The sequence below is a fragment of the Prorops nasuta genome, unplaced genomic scaffold (genome assembly GCF_024137725.1).
Source record: "Prorops nasuta isolate Cenicafe-Biocafe unplaced genomic scaffold, Cenicafe_Pnas_1.2 PNAS00009, whole genome shotgun sequence".
Lineage (NCBI taxonomy): Eukaryota > Metazoa > Arthropoda > Insecta > Hymenoptera > Bethylidae > Prorops > Prorops nasuta.
In genome coordinates, this window is record NW_027116806.1 from 5,139,314 (window position 1) to 5,160,521 (window position 21,208).

At 36.3% G+C, this 21,208-nt stretch overlaps 4 protein-coding genes across 7 annotated transcripts; 1 reads left to right on the plus strand and 3 right to left on the minus strand.

Annotated features, from left to right (window-relative positions):
* Positions 1 to 7: 7 nt before the first annotated feature.
* Positions 8 to 4,405, minus strand: IntS4 (integrator complex subunit 4). Of its 3 annotated transcripts, none has more exons than XR_010823078.1 (8): positions 4,234 to 4,405; positions 3,735 to 4,153; positions 3,321 to 3,647; positions 2,981 to 3,245; positions 2,437 to 2,899; positions 1,860 to 2,349; positions 216 to 1,787; positions 8 to 146 (listed from the first exon to the last, which is right to left on the minus strand). XR_010823078.1 is itself a non-coding variant. In XM_066732097.1 (7 exons), exons 1-7 carry the CDS (start codon positions 4,282 to 4,284, stop codon positions 1,037 to 1,039), a joined length of 2,766 nt encoding a protein of 921 aa, XP_066588194.1. In that variant the 5' UTR covers positions 4,285 to 4,405; the 3' UTR covers positions 103 to 1,036. The 3 variants fall into 3 exon arrangements, 1 of the variants encoding a protein (XP_066588194.1); XR_010823079.1 differs by having other exon boundaries at positions 103 to 324; positions 409 to 1,787; XM_066732097.1 differs by having other exon boundaries at positions 103 to 1,787.
* A 1,573-nt stretch (positions 4,406 to 5,978) lies between these two features.
* LOC136776256 (LHFPL tetraspan subfamily member 2 protein) lies at positions 5,979 to 13,523 on the minus strand. Its single transcript, XM_066731650.1, has 5 exons — positions 13,349 to 13,523; positions 7,402 to 7,588; positions 6,911 to 7,183; positions 6,299 to 6,412; positions 5,979 to 6,194 (listed from the first exon to the last, which is right to left on the minus strand). The coding sequence occupies exons 2-5, from the start codon at positions 7,529 to 7,531 to the stop codon at positions 6,052 to 6,054; spliced, it is 660 nt and encodes a 219-aa protein (XP_066587747.1). The 5' UTR covers positions 7,532 to 7,588; positions 13,349 to 13,523; the 3' UTR covers positions 5,979 to 6,051.
* A 475-nt stretch (positions 13,524 to 13,998) lies between these two features.
* On the plus strand, positions 13,999 to 16,255 carry LOC136776201 (leucine-rich repeat-containing protein 71-like). The gene is made up of 10 exons (XM_066731581.1): positions 13,999 to 14,025; positions 14,195 to 14,322; positions 14,425 to 14,531; positions 14,803 to 14,878; positions 14,944 to 15,084; positions 15,151 to 15,330; positions 15,435 to 15,512; positions 15,631 to 15,821; positions 15,938 to 16,047; positions 16,103 to 16,255. Exons 1-10 carry the CDS (start codon positions 13,999 to 14,001, stop codon positions 16,253 to 16,255), a joined length of 1,191 nt encoding a protein of 396 aa, XP_066587678.1.
* On the minus strand, positions 16,008 to 20,366 carry LOC136776243 (NF-X1-type zinc finger protein NFXL1). 2 transcript variants are annotated; one of them, XM_066731636.1, is made up of 6 exons: positions 19,804 to 20,366; positions 19,434 to 19,705; positions 19,249 to 19,361; positions 17,498 to 19,172; positions 16,859 to 16,933; positions 16,008 to 16,798 (listed from the first exon to the last, which is right to left on the minus strand). In XM_066731636.1, exons 2-6 carry the CDS (start codon positions 19,686 to 19,688, stop codon positions 16,490 to 16,492), a joined length of 2,427 nt encoding a protein of 808 aa, XP_066587733.1. In that variant the 5' UTR covers positions 19,689 to 19,705; positions 19,804 to 20,366; the 3' UTR covers positions 16,008 to 16,489. The 2 variants fall into 2 exon arrangements, with proteins under 2 accessions (XP_066587733.1, XP_066587731.1); XM_066731634.1 differs by having other exon boundaries at positions 16,012 to 16,933; positions 19,804 to 20,365.
* Positions 20,367 to 21,208: the final 842 nt, after the last annotated feature.

Here is a 21,208-nt window from a genome sequence, read left to right on the forward strand (position 1 = left end):
TCACCTGTCTCCAAGGAAATAATAAAATCTTTGATGAAAGGATCAATTAAACAAGTCGTTTTAATATTGCAGTAATTAAATCTTTAATATTGCTGGAGATAGAAAGTCAGCGTAACCGCCACAGCCAGCCGTAAAAAACAAAAAATCTATGGAGTATAGGTAAATATTAGTAAACAAGTAGTACTGAGGTAAATTAGTAGTATGTATGTACATACAGTAGTACTTATATGTATGTAACCTTTCTCCTTCTTGAGTGATTCAGTTCCATCTTCCATAAGTTTCATTGACGAATCATCGACGAATACTGGATTACCGGAACTAGAACTGGCAGTGCAGACGTTTTACATAGGTATTAGGTTAGTAAGCGCGGCCAACAAATCTCCAAATCCTGCGTCTACAGGTACGTACATTCTAAAGATATTCTTTGCAAGTTTTTAATCTTTCTTCTTATACTTCATCAGGAGGGTTTTGAAGTGTTCCAACTATGGGGGGCAGCCCTCTGCCAATGTGAAGCAATACTCCTAATTTTTTGAATGTACTAATGACAGTACTATATATATTGAAGTCATTATCTGGTCAAACGGAAGGATTTTCGTTCGGTAGGTTGGCTCAAAAGACATCAAAACCAGAAAGAGCTCCATTATTTGGAGGGTGAGTTCCTACAAAATCTCTTTCAACTTTTTATCTCATATAAAATGTTAACGTGCGACTTTCTTATTTTCAGTGGAAGCTCATTTTCTACTTGAAGATAGTTTTAAAACTATAATTTAACCATTGTTCATCGTGGAATGAAATATACGCGTAACACACATGTATTAAACTTTTTAAATATCTTATTTAAGAATGTACATATATTTTTAATCAATGAAAAAAGAAATACTGAAGTTTGCTACAAAGGTCGTAATTAAATATTTTTTTCATTAATTTTCATTAATGTGAATTATCAGTTAATTACTGAACCGCTAGTTATTTAAATTGATTGGAACATGTATGTATATTTTGTTACAAATTCAGATAACTAATGATAAATCAATTTTTATAAAAATATACACATATCTCTTTTGATGGGTTTGGGTGCGATAGAGACTTTGGTCGGTTTACAGAGATCAATGACACATGGATCATTCACCGGTGAATGGTTACAAACACCAGTGGATGGTACCAATAATGCTAAAGATATTTCTACGTTACAAGCTTCCATCCAAGCTTGATGAGAAAGAAGAACTGTAGTTCGCAATCTATATTCGTTTTGCTCGCTGTTTTGCAAACGTAAGTCTGATTCGCGTGGTAACAATAACTGCACTTGTTGATCCGGATGTCTTAATTTAACGCGTAAAATATGTGGATCTTTTAAATTTGCTATTTTTGCGGTTAACGGAATTCCCAGTAGAAGACCGCCTGTAAATTTAAGCGCAGCATCAGCATCACCCCTAGGCTCTTCAATAGTCGCCCGACAAAGACGAGTTGCCACGGGTGGTCTTGGGAGTTTTTCCTCCCCTGGTGATGGTAGCATCAAAAGCAATGGTAGTAAAAGCCTCGTTAATGATCCTGGTTTTACGTCTGGCAAAACTGGTATTTCATGTACCAATGATCTAGAAAACGGGGGAAGCTTTGACGTATCTTGAGGCAGGGAATCAGCTTCCGATAGAAATTGTCGCGCTAGAGGTAATGCACTACCAGTGGCACTTTTTGTTACTCTGATTAATTCTATCGCTAAAGCCTTCAACCATAAGTCATTGGCCAACGTGATTTCGCTTTCGCCAAGTCCGCTAAATAACCTCTGCAATCTAAAAATTATTAGTGTTTATTAAAATATTAATGCTTTCTGAACCTATATGTCGGAAAAATGGAATACGCACTTTTGTGTATGCTGAAGAAGAAGAGAAATATTATTTGTTGTATTCGGCGCAGGTGTAGCAAATATAGAAGTTGTTGATGATATAGAAAATTCTTTGAGAGCTGATCTTAATAAAAGAAGACATTTGATATAAAGTGCTGTAAAACGTGCTGCTCCTTCCATTCGATTATCCATTTCTGCTAAACGATCAAGATCGGTAACGGTGGCTTCGAGGAGCTGAATGTAGACTCTACTTCCGGGTCTAGCGGCTTCTGCACCCGCTACCATTTTTTCCAAAAATTCTCTACTGCGACGATCTCTTCTTTCCTCATTGTCAGTTTCCATTTTTTCTGCATCCGAGGGATTAACAAGTGCTGGTCGTAATAGAGGAACCAAATGCGGCATGGTATCTCGTAAATAATGATAATGCTTTGAAGCATGCTCCGTAAACAAAGCATGCATACTTGGACAATGCAGCGCAGCATTGAATATTAAGACCAGGACACTTGCATCTATATAGAGAATAAGTTAAGGTTAATAATTCGGTAATATTCTGCTAATAATAAATCACAATGAATTTAATAAATATTGAAGGATACAAGATGGCTCGTCCACATCAGGTTCTGGCATATCGAAAACAGGATGTTTCCCTAAAAGTTGAGGAACGAGTGGTAACGCTAAATACGGATGTGAAGCTCCAAGAGCAGCCAAGCAACTACGTATGCTTTCTTTATCCTGCGGATAACGCGTAAGGTTAAATAAAAGTCGCTTAACGCACATTAAAAGGCAATTTCTAGTTGCTAAACGGCTAGCTGCTAGTGTGGCATGTAAGCCTTCTCGAACTTCTCTCGAAAAGTCTTCCAATGCACCTAGAATTGTCTCTAACTGATCCTCCCGAAGAGTAACACTGGCCGATATTTTTCTAAGGGACTCAATTGCTCGTAATCTAACATCTTGAATCTCGTCATTAAACATATCTACCATGAAGTCCAATGCAATCTTAGCTATACTTGATTGCTCCAATGATAATGTACAAAGTGCTTCAACTGCTGCAGTTCGTACCTTTAAAAATATGAATTCAAATATATCATTAATAGAGTTTAAGAAATAAATTATCTCACTTATATACAAAAAGGATGTTACTTCTAAAAATTCATCTTCTAATCCATGAATAAATGCACCACACGATGCACTCCTTTCTTCAACTTCCGGTCTATCGTCTTCCACAACCTTCTGTTTTTTATCGAGTGCCTGCTCTATAAACCGTCGAGATACCCCTTTCATAGTTCCTAGCAAAGACATTGCTGCTGCTCTTACTCTGGTTGAAAGATCGCCCATCAGACCACAAATCTGAGAAAATGCGCAGTCGATCATACGAATGTCTTCACCATCTGCACCAACGATTATACTGAAAGAATTTTCATAATAGGTTATAAATATATTTCCAATCACAGAAAATTGATTTTCAACATTATTCACGTACTTTTCTGGATATTCAACTCCCAGTAACCATATTAATTTCAGTACCGCACGTCGGACAATTTCATAATCGTCGCGAAGTGCTGCACAAGCTTCCGCAAAAAAGCTTGAAGGCAAGCGACAGCCTCTATTCGAGTGAAGTTCTGCCATTGTTTCAAATGCTTGAGCACGTACTCTGGGATCTTGAGAACGAGTATAATTTCCCACAAAATTCAACGTATCATCAGCCGCACTCACTGTTAAATATCTTCCTATTATTGATAAGCAACGAGTTTGTACACCATGCCAAGTGTCATTTAAATGTTCTCTAGCAACTTTTAAAACTATGCTCCTGTAAATAAAAATAATTACAAGTTTCTCTTAACCATCTATGTAGTGCTCTAAAACTATTTCTACAATAGTTTACATGTTTTTGTACCTGTTATGTTCACCTAATTTTAGTAAAGTAGCTAAGCCTTGACTTTTCACTCTATGTGATTTTTCATTCTTTAATAATTCAGCAGTTTCATTTACGATTTGTGCTTTCTCATTGACATCTGGAGATACTTCCCCTAGTTCTGCAAATATCCATAATATTTTGGCCCTAACAGCAGCTTCTGTCTCAACTCCGTATCTTTCAGACAACTTTTTTAAAGCTGAAGATATATTATCTGGAGCAATGTACTGAACAACATCTGATATGCGGAGAAGCAGTTGTAATGAATCATTTCCACCTTTGCACTTTTCAAGGCATTCTATATAGGCCATTGATGAACTTGCTTCAGCTCCATTTTTAGAGTTTGTATTTGCTGTAAGGCGCAATGTTCTTAAACGTTTTGCAGGAGGTTCGCCAATAACCTAAAACATTTTTGATCAACATTTAGGAGTAACTTATGATAATACTATTGTTCATGAAACATAACGTAAAAAGCAATTACCTGGCTTTGAGTAAACTCTGCTAAAACACGTTTTTTCATTAGTGCAGCCATTTCTAAGCTCCTGTTTAGGATTTGAGGTGTATTGTTGCTGTGAACTGTGAACTACTGACTGTGAACTGTGAAGTGCGAGCGGTTCGAGCAGGTTCGAGACTGCAGTCACTGCACTTGCACCTCACAGACCACAGTTCGGCGCAACGCCGCTAGGTGGCTGACTCGCGTAGCGTTTTTCTCGCTGGTAAGATTTTGCCTGTGAGATATTTAAGTCTGCGGTGTTCGGGTTATGGAGGCTGTGTTGCGGAGGTTCAACTTCAAGGATATTCGTAAAGTTCGCAGCGCTCTCTCTTGCCTACGTCGAGTCCAGACTCCAGACACTCTGCTGTTTATTTTTCGGTGTTTTTTATAGTTACCTTTCTATTCTTGTTTCCCTTAGGCTCGAATTTATGAACCAAACTAAGCTCGAATCTCAGCTTAACAATTTTTTAAGACGAAGATCGAGCTTAGCACTGTATTGAAGGTTAAAGTGAAACGACTGATCTTAGCTAAGACCGTGCTAAGCTTAAGTTTCGTTCATAAATTTCAGGCAATTTTCAGCCTGCGTATTACCACTTTGGTTGCGCTGTCTTCTTCCTATCCTTATTTTTCGAAAATCATTTTGGACTTTCTGTTTTGAAAGTCATACCGGCCGGCGGCCGATAACATGAAACAGCGTTTATATTCCACATGAACGTAATTTCATAATCTCTTTCTTAAGTCAGTAACAGTAATTTTGAAATACATAAAGGGCGCGTTCACGGAGACGCTATCAACGCTACTCTGCGCACACACACATTTCAATCATTTTTCTATGCGCAGTAGCGTTGGCAGTGCTAAAAGCGTGTTCCGTGAACACGCCTAAAATCATTTATAATACATATTCATGAATGCATCTAGCGCCATCTATAACTTCACAGACATTCTGTGAGCATGTTACAATATAAGCAGAGTCGGATAGGGATAGGATAGGACTGATGTAACAGCATAATGTCAAAATATGACAGATTACCTGAAGTTAAGGAAAAAAATAAAATTAAAGTGATCATAAGAAAATATAATAAAAGTAATGAGTAGAAACAAAAGTAAATGTGAGGTGAATTTAATTATTGTGTTTGGTACATTAAATATAATTATTTAAGTATTGATAATGTTTAGTTATTCAATTTAGTTCTGTTTGAGGAAGACGTAGAATTAAGTAATATAAAAGAGAAGAATATTCCGAACAGTAAATATATCTTTAATAATATACAAATTATATATTTTGTTGTATGTATAAAAAATCTACGTTTAATGTAAATACTGGATCTGTTTTTTTTTCTTTACATTTGTGCAATAGTTAAAATTGAGATCCAAAATATACTTGCTTTATTTCACTGTATTACATCACTGTAGTTTACAGCAGTAACAAAACCTTTGTACATCTTAGAATATCAAATACTACCAGACTACGAATTTACAGACATATATTCTATCTGTTTGTGGAAATGCCACATCAAAACATTGGCCAATCAATGTTTTAAGCCAAGAGAATAAGATGCATACAGCATTTTCCAACACTAAAAAAAGATGCAGTATTGCAGCGAAAAAGAACAGATGTAGTAAATAAGCAGTCCAAAATGCATCATAGATGCACTTAAAGAGTTCTTATATAAATAAATCCATGATTTCTGTATTTTATAAAACAAGTCTCTCTGGAAACAAGTATAGGATACGGAGCTGGTAAGTACAAAAAATGTCTATCAAGAGTAATCATTCGATGGTCCCATTGATACATAAGACGAATTTCTATGCTAGACATATCAGAGTTTTACCCTCGTTCATTTTGTCCTGAACTTTATCACTGGCAGTAGATTTCTCGGCCTGGCCGCTCAAAATGGCGCAACAGAACGTAAAGGCCACTCCTATGAGGGCACTGTAAAAAGCCCAGCCTGCGAATGAAAATATTAATTTGACTTTATTGCTCAAATATATGAGCAAAAAAGAGCATGAATTCAGGAAGCATAAATAATTCGATTATAATTTCGGAGTTTACCAAGCGTGCAATCGGCAAGATAAAAAGCATCAGCGTCTGGTCCACAGATTCTCTGCACCCTTTCAGCGCCCCAACCTGCGGGATAGAGGATCATTCCGAGTAGATACAAGATGCCTGGAAAAAATAAGCGAGATAATGAAGGAAAGCACGAAAACAGTCGAACATCAATCATGCCAGACACAGACTATCCTTAACAAAGAAGCTTGCGCCATTCGTGCACATACATCCCACGAACGTACACGGAATACTCAACCTAGAACGAGGGCCGTTCATTGACCTTGAAACTACGCCTACAACCTAGCCTCACGCTGAATAAGTCTGATAGCTAAATTACCAGTTTGCTATTTTATGAGTATACATCATTTTCCATCATTTGTTTGGAAAAATCGCTCTTTTGAAATTTGTTGTTAAATTAAAATAATTATATTATATAGTAAGAAGAGAAGAGTATTTATACTCTGAAAATTTTTTAATAAATCTTTTTTCTGTGAAAAGCAATGATTAAAAATTGAATGTAATCCAAGGTTGATTGATAAAAAAGACTATTTGCAATAAATAGTTGTGAAAAAGAGTTGGAGTGAAAAATTGAAATACAGGAAGCATATATATTACCAGCAACTGCTTGGGCAACACCAGCCAAATTGAAGATGCTTTTCCTGCCGATGCTCTGCACGCAACAACCAAGGAGGGCAGCCAGGATTGTCATGGCCATCACGGCCAGTCCGAGCGATAAAAAGAAAAGCGAAGCCTTCCAGCACGTAGGGAAAACAGTGGAAGCGGTTGAGAAACCCTCCACGTTAAAATTGGCACAGTTCATTTTACCATGCAGCCTGATGCATCGATTGAAAATCCCAACCGTTGGCACATAAAGCTCTGTGCCATTATCTAAACAACAAATTTATCATTTATTTTCCTTGTTTAAACTTTTAGAGCTTCTCCTCGTTTCTCACAATTTTTCTAATTTATATAATAAATATTAATTTTAATAAATCTCCTTGCACCATCAGGGGACTAAGGAATAAATTAGTCTTAAAATAAATATCTGTGTTCATTATTCCTCTGATCGTGCTGCGTACATAACGTTCAATGGAAAATATTCTTACTGGAATCTTTGATGGTTAGAGGGCCAACCAACCATCTGGGAGTTATAAGAGCTGATAGTACAGCCATCAGCGCCACTAAGGACAATAATGTCCATAGTAGACTTCTCCCAGTGACTATCACATAGCACATACTGCCAACTCTGGTCTCCCTATGCTAACATCCTTTTACCAAGTTACTTCTCGAATTCTAAAACAAATAATTTTATTCATTTATTTATTTTAATTATATACAATTTTCTGTCGATTTTGTCACAAGTGAGAGAATATTTCAATTGGTCATCGTATATACGAATGACTTTATTTAGTGTCTTTATTGATTATTTGTGTCATTATCAAGGAGAATTTAGTTGCTTCGCAGTTGAGTAGTAAGGGAGCGAGCGTTAACGTCAGATTTCCTCGAAATGTATGAAAGGCGTTTATTCTCGGGCTGGAAACTTGGCAGCGTGAGTCGTCCCTCCCGGAAGAATCAGCTGGTACAATATAATTAAGACTGTTAAATCGTCCGAATCGTCCCTAAAAAAATTCATCCTACCAAAGTGTACGTTTATTATAGTACCATGTAACTTTGTTTGTTAACAGAGTATTATTGCTCCAACTGTATTATTTACTAACAAGCTATATAACGAATTTTCAATAATTTTACAATCGAGAGGACAACTGTATTTTGGAACAATAATATGCTTTTGTGGCCTTTGCTACCATGCTGTGGACTCTTTGTTTTCTAGTTGATGACGTCATTGGCCGATAAATCGAAGGCTGGTACTTTAATTAGGGAAGAGCCGTGAGAACGGTGGGAATTAATGGGTCTGGGACAGTTGAATTTGTTGAGCAACGCGAACATGGGCGGGGTCGTTTCTATTTCTGCCGGTTCCCCGATCAGTTTTACAATTTTCGATTAACGAAATTTTTTCCTGCATCTCTCGGGCCGATTATTGGCTGGTTGGCAGAGCTAATCGTTGCCTGCTTTAAAGCGGCCTTTGATCCTACCGCGAAATCCCGATCAAGAAACGTCTGGCTGATACCAAACAACCTAAGCTTTCACAACTTTTTGTGATCCTTCTCTTTTAATCTAATTAACTGATTCGTATATATAAAATAATAAAAATCCTTCCAATTATTTAAATAAAACAAAAAATACTTGACTCTACTATTGTCACAGAGCTATATTTACATCTCATCGATTAAGTTTCCACACGTGCGTTACAATAACAGAATTACAATAAACAAGAAAAATAATTCAATATCGTTTGTCTTTCACGGTTTGTTTTCTCAGTCGCCAGTTTCTTTGGAGAGTCACTCTGACATGGTAGGAGCACTACGGGCCACACAAATATAAACAAGGATTAAGGGTGACCCTAAGTAAACCGAAGCCTAAGTGGATGGCTATAGTAGATACAAGGGCCAGTATGGAAAAGGCTGCAAAGTTGAATTGCCAGAAGGAGGAGAGGAGCAAGATCTTAATTTCATTATTATTGATCGTTGTAAATGGATGATATTCTTTAATTTCGTTAACGTTTAATTGTGGACTAATAAAACAATTGCAGTTTTCTTATTGTATACGTCAAATAAATTTGAAATAAATGCTCGATGACACATATATTGACAGATGATACGAAGAACATTGATTAAGAATTGAGAGAAAAATTGAAAAACTATTTTTAATTTTCTAGAGGAAAATGGCAAAGTCATCCAGGAGAGGGGTATAGGGTGTGTATTTGTTCACGCATGGGTTCAAGCGAGCGTTCGTTATGTATAACACGGTGTTTTCTGTCGTCCTAAGCGTAGAATGCAAGTTTCTTCTCGGTCATTAGTCATCGAGCAACGGCTTGTTCATCCGGTAAAATAGCACCGTAGGCCTTTTTCTCCTCTCCCATTTACAACTCCATACTCTTTTACTATTTTCCCTCTATTTTCCTACCTCTTTTTTCTCAATTTCTTCATACTATACTTCTAATTTTCTTTCCTCCAATTATCTTTCTCTCCACTTTACAGCTCCTTTATGCTCTTCTTTTTTTTATCTCTCAGTTTCTTCATTTTATCCTTATTCTTGCTGTCATATATTCTGCCATTTAGCCATCTCCATCCTTCTTCATATTCTTTTATTTATTTTTCTCTTTTTTCAAACTGCTTCATAATCTCCTCTACATTCTATTTTCCCTTCCATTTTCCTCTAATTCTATTTCTTCTCTTTTCCAACCACCTCATACTTTCAACTACAAAGTAGTCTCACTCCTATATCCCCTGTGTATTTTTTTCCTTTATTTTCTTCTATTTCTCCTTCTCTGTGCTTTCTCGCAATTTTCTCTATAATTTTCTTCCCCCCTCCCCCCTACCTTGATAATTTCCCTCTACTCTTTTATCCCCCTTGTATACTCCTTAACGTCCACTATGCTCTGCTCTACTCGTAAATTCGAATCACGCATTTCCGGTCACCTTCCATCGCTAGGTGTTTTCTTCTTTCGCAGGATAGCTGTTTCGCGTTACTCTGATAAATGTGCAGGTTAAGAGGTAGGCTGCTTTTCATGGAAATCGCATGCTACGATAAAGGTATTTTTATGGGACACGTTTGAAATAATCGGGTTATCGATGAAATTTCGGGTCTCGTGTTCAAGAATTTTGAAAGATTTCGATCAAAGGGCTTCTTCATATATATAGGGAAAGAGAAGAAAGATAGAAAGAAAACGACTGTAAATCTAACGGTGATTTCCAGTATCGGAGAGGCAGCAATTAAGATAAACGTCGACGCTCAGTTCTTCGCACGATTTTCCTCAGTAAATTGCCACTCCCCCCCCCCCCCCCCTCCCATATATATATCTCCCTCTCTTACTTATAAACAAATATCCATTTTCTTCCCATCTTTACTCGCATAAGAAGAAGCCTCATTGAATCGTTCGGAAATTCATGAAGGGAAAGGGTACCGAATCGACTAAGAAGAGGGTAAAACGTTATTTTACGAGACGACACGTGCTGGGTGAGGCAATTTATATTTATGACGTATCGAGGTCCGATGACACAGCGACTGACTATGCATCGTCGTTGAGGTTGAGTCGAGGAGACCGCGTTATAGCTTCACACACGAGAAGTCCTCGAGCAGAGAGAAAGAGAGAGAGATATAAAAGGACACCGAACAGGACACTCACGGAATGCTAATCGTTCACCGTCTGGACGCCTAGTTCCAAATCGATTCACTCCCTGTCTTCATAAAAATACAAAAAATTCGTCAATTTCTAGTCTTTGAGCCAATATGCTTAAAATGCAACCGATTCTATTTTTAAAAAAATGTTAACAGGAAAAAATTTAAATTTAACAGAGAATTAGAGTTTAAGGGGAAAGGGAATTGTGCGAGGAAATCAGGGTGGGGAGAGTAAAGTTCTCGAGCGAGGTAAAAGCACGTGGGTGAAGAGGAGATTAGTGGGAGGGGAAAAATTATGCGGGTGAAATCACGTTTCTAGGCAGGATCACGTGCGTGTATATATATAGGAAACAAAGGGACAAGAGTTGGTTTTATGGAATGAATAGGGGAGGGGGTAATTATGGAAAATAAATAAGTGAGAGGGAGAGGAGGACACACCTGTCCAGCAGCTGTCTCACAGATGCTTTGTACGTAATTAAAAATTCTTGATTGTGCAACCAGAATTTGTCCCTTGCCAAGTCTTCCCCCATCGATTTATTCCCTTATCGGATATTTATAGATTCTTCGCAGCTTTAGAATCTATTATGGAGCTTTCAGTGAATGTCTGTTGTAATCTTTGAAAAAATATAGAAATAGAGCTCGGAGCCTTGTAAGATTCTGGAACGAAAAGGAGATTGGCTTGAAATACTCTCGAACGTTTCAATAGAGGAAAGGGTATTGGGAAGAAAAGAGAGAAGAAATGGTTTGTGCACACGTGGGAGCACCTTATCCGGAAAGTTTAATGGTTAGACAAGGAGAGGCGAAGAAAAAGGAGCACACGCACGGTGAATGTATATAATACTTTATGCGCGTCCATATTAGTAAATCGATTCTGATCCCGATGCATATAAGATGGCCCAACAAAATCTTGAAAATCCTCGATAGCCACTCCGGAAGGATCGTAAATGACATTTTTTCCATGTCCCTCGAGCAAAGCAAACTCGATACAACCACTAAATTCCCCTTTAACGCCCTGGCACATCGTATGTCTTACTTTTAATGTTTTCATTCCTTTATATACCTATATGCTCTCCTTCGAAACAGTAAATCTCATTCATTGAATATTTCTCAGAAAATATATGTGTATAATTGTCAAAGGTCACAATTCAGCATACAAAATATCATATTTCTTTGCCTTTAAAATTTCCCTCTTCCACCTATAAACTACCTTCTTAGTAAGAGAACAAAAATATGAAAATTTATGTATTTTTTATCGATGATTTATGATGAAGAAAAAAGAAAAATAAAATGATCAAAGGTGAATGCTTTCTTCTCGTGGAAGGAGTTTTTGAATTTTTGTGAAAATTGGGGGAGTGGTGCATTGGCTGTATGGCAATTAATTTAATGAAGAAATAAAAAATGTCACTCGAGACCACCTACCACTATCTCTTGGATAAAAGAAAATTGAAGCTGTGCTATCCATAGGGGGCTGAATTAATCAATGGTGAGATTAAAAAAATATGAGAAAAAAGTATGGAGAGGAGGCAGAATGGGGAGTTGCTGAACAGAGGGAATATTGTAGCTGTGCTCACTGTCTCTCTCCTCAAGTTCCCCTATTCTTTTTGGGGATGACGATTTTTCGGCCTTTTTTCCCCTCTCCCTTTTCCCTTATACACCGTCTGCAGGAATGCGGGCGACTCGTGTGCGTTTTCTGCCGATCCTTTCGGACAAAAGCCAGCCACGGAATTTGCTTCCATTTTACCGGGCCCAATTTCCAATTAGAGGTCAAAGACTGACCATTCTTGGTAAGAAACACCATCAAAAATTCTTTAGTCTCATTCTATCTCATCCATTGTGTGCTAATTTCGTGCTGCTCCTCGAAATTATGCCATTCTTTTAGACAACCGACGATTATGACCCTTCAATAACGACAATTATATTTTCTGTCTCACATCCCATACAACTTTCATAGTTATAGACATCATACAAATTCATATTCAGATATTTTGCTCGGTATTAGCAGAGTTTATTTGTATTAACGAATTTTCTATATAGAAAAAAACTTAATGTCCACTTTAGACAAAAAAAGATTTATTCATTCAGGTAAAGTTTAATTTTTTAAATAAATCTTTTGTAGTAATTTGAGAATGGAAGAACTTTGATATGAAAGATTATAAAGAGTGGTTTATTGACATAGGAAATACACACAGATACACCTGCTATCTTATTTCACTGACGGAAGAAAAGAAGAATCTTCTAGTAGTATACCAGACAGCGCAGCTTGTTCAATCTATATGATAATTTAGAGGCTCTTAAACCTATGCCATTCTCTTCTCAATTTATAATCAATCGTTTATCCAAAAACTGACAGTAATTGCAATATACTTTCAATATAATGAAATTCTAATTTAAATCTTCATTACCGTACCATTAGCATTCTATATTTATCATCATAATATTAAAGTGAAAATTTATTATTCGTTACCCGATCACTGAAACTTTGCACAATGAACAAAGACATTTCTGTTTCAAGAGTAAATGTGTGACGTCTGGGAGCGACGTTTGTCATCGCAATTTGCTTCAATTTAGCACGCGCTGTCCAAAATTAATATTAACGATGCACACAGCCACCACCCTGCCAAAGAGCTTACTTAAAACGACTGGAGCAATTTACTATTCACGATAAAAAGTTGTAGAAAAAAAGAAGAACAATGAAGTGATCGCTGAGTCTTCCCGTCACTGTGTACTTTCAATTCTGTTTTTTAATTTTGTAAAATTTTATCGCAAGTACTTTTTATAGCAGGGTATGTATCATTTGTATAAAAAATATTTTACCCTTAATGCGTGCTGTATTGCTGAGGCAAGAATCAAAATCCAGCCGGACACATATTGCACAATCACTGGGGGCTGTTTGGGGGGATAAAATTATATATGGTTTGGATGAATGGGGAGCCGAAGCGGTGAATATCAGGCAAGGTTAGTCGAGCTCGGGACATCACGAAGTGGCGCATTCGAGCCACCGAGCTATACTGGAGACGAGAAACCCCGTCACTGGATTATTAAAGGGAAAGAAACTCAACGCGCAAACCTTCACCAAATTCACCATAAGTTTACCTCAGAATCATTTTTCATCATCAAACAACGATATTGCAAAATAATTCCATCAGATCGTATTTTAAAATATTAAAATCTCTTATTATATATGAAAAAAAATTGTAACTTTAGAAACTGAAATTTGATGATTTCTTGAATAGGTGGAATCAAAATCAACGATGCATTGCAGCACCCTTTATTTTATGTTCGTGAAAACAAGAGGAGGGAAGAAATGTCACCAGAGTCACCACTGCGAATTAGCGCGAATGGCGCGAATTATTGAAGCATAACAAATTGAACACACTTCATGCTCATGTAATATATAAAAAAATAAACTAGATGCTTCAGCGAACGTTTTGACTCAACCTATCGACCTTTGCTACATTTAAAAAATGTCGAAGAGAGATAAAAAGCGTAAAGTAAGAAGAATTTAATCATCAATTTAGTATATTTCTCTTAATTAATAAGATTTTTGGTATTTTTATTGGAAATTTGTTTCTACAGATATAGGTTAATATTGTTAGTTGAGAGATTGGAGAGGGGAGGTTCATAGAAAATGTTTATTTTATCTCATTTTAATGGATACAGAAAAAGAAGGAGGAGGAGGAGGAGGAGGAGGAGGATGCTGGTAGTGAGACTTTGAAGGATTCAATGGCATCGCCAGGTCCGATCTCTGAAAAGGAAAAAAAATCAGGGAAGGCCGAGTCCCAAGCAAAGTAAATGCTCATTAGGCCAAGCAGCTGTCAGTCACTCCAGATGTGATAAGATGCTCGGGTATTTGTAAACTGCGCGTTTCTCCCTTTCTTCTTTCTTTTCAGGACTACCAAGAGAAAATTCTCTAAAACGAAAAATGAGACTCTTTTATCTCCTTTCACATTTCGACGTTCCAATGATTCATACTCCATCGAGAAAATCGAGTGCACAGGTCAATACTAGGAAATCTCGTTCTTTTATTTCTAAATACTAATTAATTTCTTGAAAATTTAAAAATAATCTTTTCATTTTAATATCAGACTTCATTGTCAGCTTCTCTCTTGCATTATTCTATCATTTCAATTATATTAATTTTTGCTTTTTTAAGAGCCTTTATGTGTATTTTGTCGAAAATCGTAAATTTATTATTTTTAATTTATTAAAATGTTCAAAATGTTAAAATTAATTCTGATTTCTAATTAATAAATAATAATTTTGCACAGCCTGTCCAGTGTCGATAGATTTATTAGGTAGTCTAGAAACAGTTCTGGGCAGTTACAAAACCATCACTGTGCTGGAGTGAGTTTATTAATTAGTCCCTGTTGAAAGCCCAGAACCAAATCTTTAAAATGATTTCTGTGTAGATTGACAAATTGCAATATAGACGGGAATGGAATCGAGCAGATAAGTCGACTACTTGAGGACGGTTGCTTGAAGGATTTAAATTTAGATATGAATCCGAATCCAGAAGAGAATTTTTATCTGCTATGCAAACCTGCTTACAAGTATGCGATCCGGACAATGAACAAATTTTAAGCAAATAGTGTTTAATTTTATAATTATTCCTCAAGCTTGCTGTACCTGTCCCTCAAACTGTGTCGGATATCTGATGATGGAATAAAAAAAATAGCAGAAAAATTAAAATTCAGAGATCCACCTGAGAATCCGAAATTAATCGGATTAAATTTATCTTTCAATTGTATTACGAGAATCGGATGTGAATATTTGGCTGGAATGCTGCGAACCAATAGGTAGAGGAACCAATTGTTTAAAATTAATATCTTTAAGATATGAAAATAAAATGAAACAAGGGAACCAGTGATAAAGCTTTATTTAACTGTGCATAATTACGAAGATCGCTTAGCAGTCTAGTATTAACCGGAAACAGGATATGCGATGACGGTGCAACTGCGATAATTCAAGAACTATCAATGTACGTCTGTTAAATTGAATTAATTGTTGAAGTCAATGAAATGTAGCATAATTACTTTATCAAAACAAGTTGTGAATGGTGCACCAAACCTCTAGCCTCTATCTATTTTATAATTCAGGTTTTCCCTTTCGCACTCAGAAATTATTGATATTCGGCGTCGACGTTTTTCAGCACTTTGCAGAAAAAAAACTGATACAAGTCTAGACGATATTGGAGAGGTTGAATATCCTCTGGATAAAGAGAGTATTCGGTCAAAAGGATCAGTTTTTTGTAGAGGCAACTTACAACTTCAACATTTGAACTTTAATTGTAATTTATCAACCTACAGATATTTACAAGCCATCAACAATTTCCTTAATTATTTATGAAACAAAAGTAAATTGGCTTTCCGCGTAAAATAATTATCACCATTTGTTTAATTTTAGGGAATAAGCTGACTAACGTAACATTAAAAAGATTAATCAATTGTTTACATTATCAAAATTATATCCTGCTTCAGGATAGAAGTAAAGGACTTTTACACGTATTTTTAGAGGTACAGAATAAAAACTCATATTTTTGTTGGATGAATAATTCAATTATTTTTTCAGGGGAATCGATTTGAGAAAGAAAATAACGAGGACTGGGAGGAATTTTCAAATCTTTTACAAACGAGGCGTCAAACTGTTAATCTGTTTGAAAATTTCGACGATATTAATTATACAGTCCCCACAGAATATGCAAGCCTACGTGAAATATCATGAATATATATTTTACAATTATATTAAAATGCGGTTTAAACGACAGTATTCATCAAACGTTTTAAGTAGATTAGCTAAAATCCATAAGAACAGATATTTAGATTTTTAGGTTTAATTATTATTTATCCACCAATTTTTCATAATTTATTTTTTAAATGCAATACATTTTTATTCATATAAGTATGCAACGAAATCGAACAAAATCTTTGTTTCATGGATATATAAAATCTTAAGTATTTACAGGTTTACGGTTATAAAATTATTCGTTATCACATATGTAATTACGACTCCTAATATGGATATTAGGATAGTTGAGGCTAAAAATAGTTTATAACAGCTTATTCCTTCTTGCGATAAAGATTCATGCTCGTGTTTCTCCCGTGTTCTTTTACGGCGTTTGAATTTCTTTTCAAATTTCGCAATCTCTTCTAAATTTTTCATTTCCTCCTGCTTCAATTTTAGCTCCAATGCAGCTAATCGAACCTGCTCTTTCTCCTCTTTAAGCTTTTGGCAAACCTCATCACAATTCATGTCAACTTGCCTGTGCTGGATTGCGAAACACAAAAAGTCTTTTTTGAGCCTTTTACATTTGCAATATATCTTTACCTTTTTATTGCATTGAACGTCTGATCTACACGGTCCTGGATGACAATTATCGATACACCTATGTCCACAGGGGTACTAAAATATAAACATTCACACAAATTAATTCCTAAATAGTATTAACTGCTTAGTATCTACGGACGTGTTATGTCGTGTTGAGAATATATACCGTCCTCTACCACGGACGAGAAAACACGTGCTCTTGTTTTGGCTTTATCAATCGGTAAATATTGCAGTCACATTAATCCAAAAAGAAAGACAACTATTGTAAATCATATGTTTTTTATTAATGCTTGGTATGCTATAATTCAAAGCATAGTGTAACACGTATAAAGCTGCATTGCAGTTTTTACAGTAATATCGAGTCTCTTTACGAATATTTTCTTTTTTACACCATGCTTTGAATTATATCATAACGAACATTAATAAAAAAAGATATGGTTTACAATAGTTATCTTTCTCTTTTTGGATTAATGTGATTGTAATATTTACCGATTGATAAAGCAAAAACAAGAGCGCATGTTTACTCGTCCGTAGTAAAAGGACGGCATATATTGTCAACGCGACATAACACGTCCGTGGTTACCAAGCGGTTAAGCCTACTCTTATTATTATAATTTAAATATTCTAATTTCCACTTACAGTTCTAGGACACTGACTTCCGCACATCAGCAATTTATCTCTCTCTGTCTTCGTAGCCAGAGTCAAATCAGAGCATCGTTTGAACAGGATACTTATGCCACAGTGGCAATGACTTTTGACAAGCTGTTTGCAAGGATCGCAAGGTGGCTTGTGGCACTGCTTAGGACAAGCGTGAGTGCATGATTCGGGCCTTGGAAGAAAGCAACGCTTTTCGCACACCATACAAGGTGTACCCTCTCCATTATTTTCAGCCTGAATTTTGTGACAAAGCAATTCGCACTTATGATTTGTGCAATTCAAAAGTCTGTCACAAGGTCTAAGACACGAAGCAGGATTAGACATATGGCAAGGCCAAGATTGAGTTTCATGCCCACCCAAGCAAGTGACCATAACGGAATATTCGCAGGGCGGACAAGGAAATGTTTTTAATTCCAGAGTATATTTTTCCTTTTCCCATGGACCAGTAGGGTGAGAAACTCCATTCACTCGTACCTTCGTCCATACTTTTGTGTGACATACAGCAGGACATGAGTGGCCACATTTCTTGTAACTTAGACCACATATTTTTCGGCACGGCGGACAATTACCCATATGACACTTATGGGACTCTCGTTTAGGATGATGGCAAATTGGTGGAATCTTACAGAGTTTGTTACAAGATGGAGGCTTAACTTTCTTCATACTGCCACAGGGCACTGTTATTTTATTATGTCCACATCTGCAATGGATAACATCAGTTCTGTTGCAAGGATAGCAAGGTCCACTATGACATGGTGCAGAGCACTTATGCTTCTTACAGTGCAAAGTATTATCACACATTTTCTCACAGGAATTGTGAGTATTATTTATCAAACAATCACAGCATTTCTTGTTGCATAAATGTTTTCCACATAACCGTATTTGAGTACACTTTTTGTTACAATGAAATTCTTTGGTGCAAGCAATTTCCTTTTTGAAAGATCCACATTTACAAGTTTTTAACGCTACTTCTAAACATTGACCGCAGCGATCTTGGTGGCAACGCATATTGCATGTATGGACTCCACAGTTCAATAGTTTGCTACAAGTATCTCCGCAAGTTGGTACTTGAGCTTCTTTGCAAGAAACAGCATATGTTTTCTTACCACAAGGGCAAGTTCTATTCTTCTCCATGGGACAATCTCCACAGTCGCCTGGAAGATGACATGACTCTTTGCAACTATGAATTTTGCAAGACAACTCTTTTCCACAAGATGTATTGCATCTCCAAGATGACTGATGACATACTCTTTTTTCTTTACTACTTTTACAGTGACATGCAACAGTCACTATTTCCTTGCAAGATGGACAATTTCCACTGTGACAAAATTCTTTGCAGTAATGATCACAGCATTCTAGTTTCTTGTTACAAACCTTTCCACAAGTCCAGTATTTAGAGCTGCACCGTCTTGGAGCAGGTGGTTCTTTGCCACAGTAACAGCTTGTATAAACCATTTGTGCACATGGTGGACAGGGACCAGGATGGCAAAGCAGAACACAAGAGTGACCACATATGGGCTGCAGTTGCTTTTCACAAGTATCTCCACATGAATGTGGTATGCACCATGGCTGATAAGAAGGATTTAAAGTTTTCTTACAAAAGCACATGTAACTCTTTGGTACTTGGCTCTCTGTGTATTCCATACGACATTTTGGACTGTTAAACAATAAATAATTAAATACTCAAAGTGTCTTTATGTAAAGACAATTTTACAAGAAATTATTGATCCTACCATGCCCATATAGGAGGTATTCCACTTTCACGCTTGTAACTCAAACTATCTTTGATCCAGTGTAAGATGCAGGATAAGTGCATAAATGAGTAACACTTACTGCAGTTCCAGATCTGTAATAATGATTAAAATTGAAAGATGATCTATTTTATGAAACTTACCATTAAATTAACAGTGATACGTACAGGATCCACTTTTTTTACATTAGAAATGCATATTAAGCATACAGCACCACCAGATTGAAATAAGTTTGCTAAGTATGATATAACTTTCTCTACGTCCACTCCTTCTCCTTGGTACAGTATCATAACTTGATCGACTGATTTCTGTATAGCTTCCTCATCTTCATCTTCACTGGATGAGTTCAATGAAGGTGACTTTTCCAAATATTTTTCTATTGCTGCTTGATTCAATTTTTGAGCTTTTCTAAACTTTTGCATTGTTGACTAAGAATTGACTACGAGTATAAAAACATCAATAACTATCATCAATAATAATAATCCTATTATTATTACCACTACTATTACAATAACATAACCTTACGTCTCAACTTACCGTCAGATGTATTCAAAAGTATTAAATGAATTCGGATCAATATAATTGTAATAGTTAATAGGATTTTTTCGCTCTTTAGTTTATCTTGAATTAAAATTAATTAAATAGCTAACTTCTTCGTGCATATCCTATTTATTTTGCACATACGTATGTATATATATATACGTAATCCCATGAAGATAGTATTGCTTATATCATCCATGCGTAATATCAATTTGAGAATACCAAAGGAGTTAATCAGATAAACCAGCTGAAATGCTGAATATTGCTGAATCGAGGTTCAACTGGTTCAAGCTGAATGCTAAATGGAGCCGAATACGGCGAATATACTCTCAAGTCTCATGTCTTCAGAGTTCAGAGACTCTCAGCATGTCAACAATCCTTAACGGGATCCCTCACGCGTGCTTTACCGACAGTACAAGCCAATAAACAATTCGTTTAATAAAAGTTAAATGCGAAGCAAATTGCAAAAACGGGCTTCTTTATGACAAGGTGCCAATTCTAACGAGTCAATCGAGCTTAAAAAAATTCAAATCGGATGAAGAATAACGCTGTACCACTGTCCCGCGTTCTTGAAGTGGAAATAACCAAAAGTAACCTCTCTTCAAGAACGCGGCACAATGGTACAGCGTTATTTTTCAACTAATTTGAGTGTTTTTAAGTTCGTTTGACTCGTTAGGACTGGCACATTATCCTACAAATGCCCGATTGTTCAATTTGCTTCGCATTTGACTTTTATTAAACGAATTGTTTATTGACTTGTACTGTCGGTAAAGCACGTGTGAGGGATCCCGTTAACGATACCGAAAGTTGTCGCTAAGGCCGGTATTCATAGTCATTGCTTATATTTAAGTCTGACTTAAAGTATTGATTGTCCTTTTTCCCCTAACAGTAATAGAAAAAGATAACCTATGCTTAAGTCGGTCTTAAATATAAGCAACGACTATGAATACCGGCCTAAGAGTTACAGAATCCAACTACAGATTCTCAATACACAGGATAGGCATGGTGGGGGGTTAGGGATTTCCCTTGAAATACCATCTCTGGCTCTCAGTGCTGTCAACCCTGTAGACAAAAAGTTCTGGTAATGGGTGGTAAAGTGTCGCCGTATGTCTACATATGCACGCATTCTACAAAAAATTTGGGCAAAACTCTTAAGCCGAGTGCTATGTACCAAAGTTTAATTAATTAAATTAATATAGTACACGTTACATGAACTGTATCACTAACAACCAGTAACTACTTAAAGTAGTATAGTTCACGTAACGGATACTATACCACTTTAATTAATTATACTTTGGTAGGACTCGGCCTTACCGGTCATTTGGCTCATTTGTTATATGGCATATGACCCACCAACAGATCAAAGACATGAAGTTGTTATAATAATTGAAGAAAAAAACTA

Excerpts from the sequence above, each read along its gene's own strand:
- IntS4 (XM_066732097.1), bottom strand. The coding sequence starts at position 4,284 with ATGGCTGCACTAATGAAAAAACGTGTTTTAGCAGAGTTTACTCAAAGC. Across the intron at positions 3,648-3,734 it reads AAATTAGGTGAACATAACAG|GAGCATAGTTTTAAAAGTTG; the intron begins GTACAAAAACAT and ends TTTTATTTACAG. Across the intron at positions 1,788-1,859 it reads CTTCTTCAGCATACACAAAA|ATTGCAGAGGTTATTTAGCG; the intron begins GTGCGTATTCCA and ends AATAATTTTTAG.
- LOC136776256 (XM_066731650.1), bottom strand. The coding sequence starts at position 7,531 with ATGTGCTATGTGATAGTCACTGGGAGAAGTCTACTATGGACATTATTG. Across the intron at positions 7,184-7,401 it reads TCTAACCATCAAAGATTCCA|ATAATGGCACAGAGCTTTAT; the intron begins GTAAGAATATTT and ends TTTGTTGTTTAG. Across the intron at positions 6,195-6,298 it reads TCTTGCCGATTGCACGCTTG|GCTGGGCTTTTTACAGTGCC; the intron begins GTAAACTCCGAA and ends TTTCATTCGCAG.
- LOC136776201 (XM_066731581.1), top strand. The coding sequence starts at position 13,999 with ATGTCGAAGAGAGATAAAAAGCGTAAA. Across the intron at positions 15,331-15,434 it reads GGAATGCTGCGAACCAATAG|ATCGCTTAGCAGTCTAGTAT; the intron begins GTAGAGGAACCA and ends ATAATTACGAAG. Across the intron at positions 16,048-16,102 it reads TTTTACACGTATTTTTAGAG|GGGAATCGATTTGAGAAAGA; the intron begins GTACAGAATAAA and ends TTATTTTTTCAG.
- LOC136776243 (XM_066731634.1), bottom strand. The coding sequence starts at position 19,688 with ATGCAAAAGTTTAGAAAAGCTCAAAAATTGAATCAAGCAGCAATAGAA. Across the intron at positions 19,362-19,433 it reads ATGTAAAAAAAGTGGATCCT|ATCTGGAACTGCAGTAAGTG; the intron begins GTACGTATCACT and ends TCATTATTACAG. Across the intron at positions 16,934-17,497 it reads GAAGTCAGTGTCCTAGAACT|TACCCCTGTGGACATAGGTG; the intron begins GTAAGTGGAAAT and ends TTTATATTTTAG.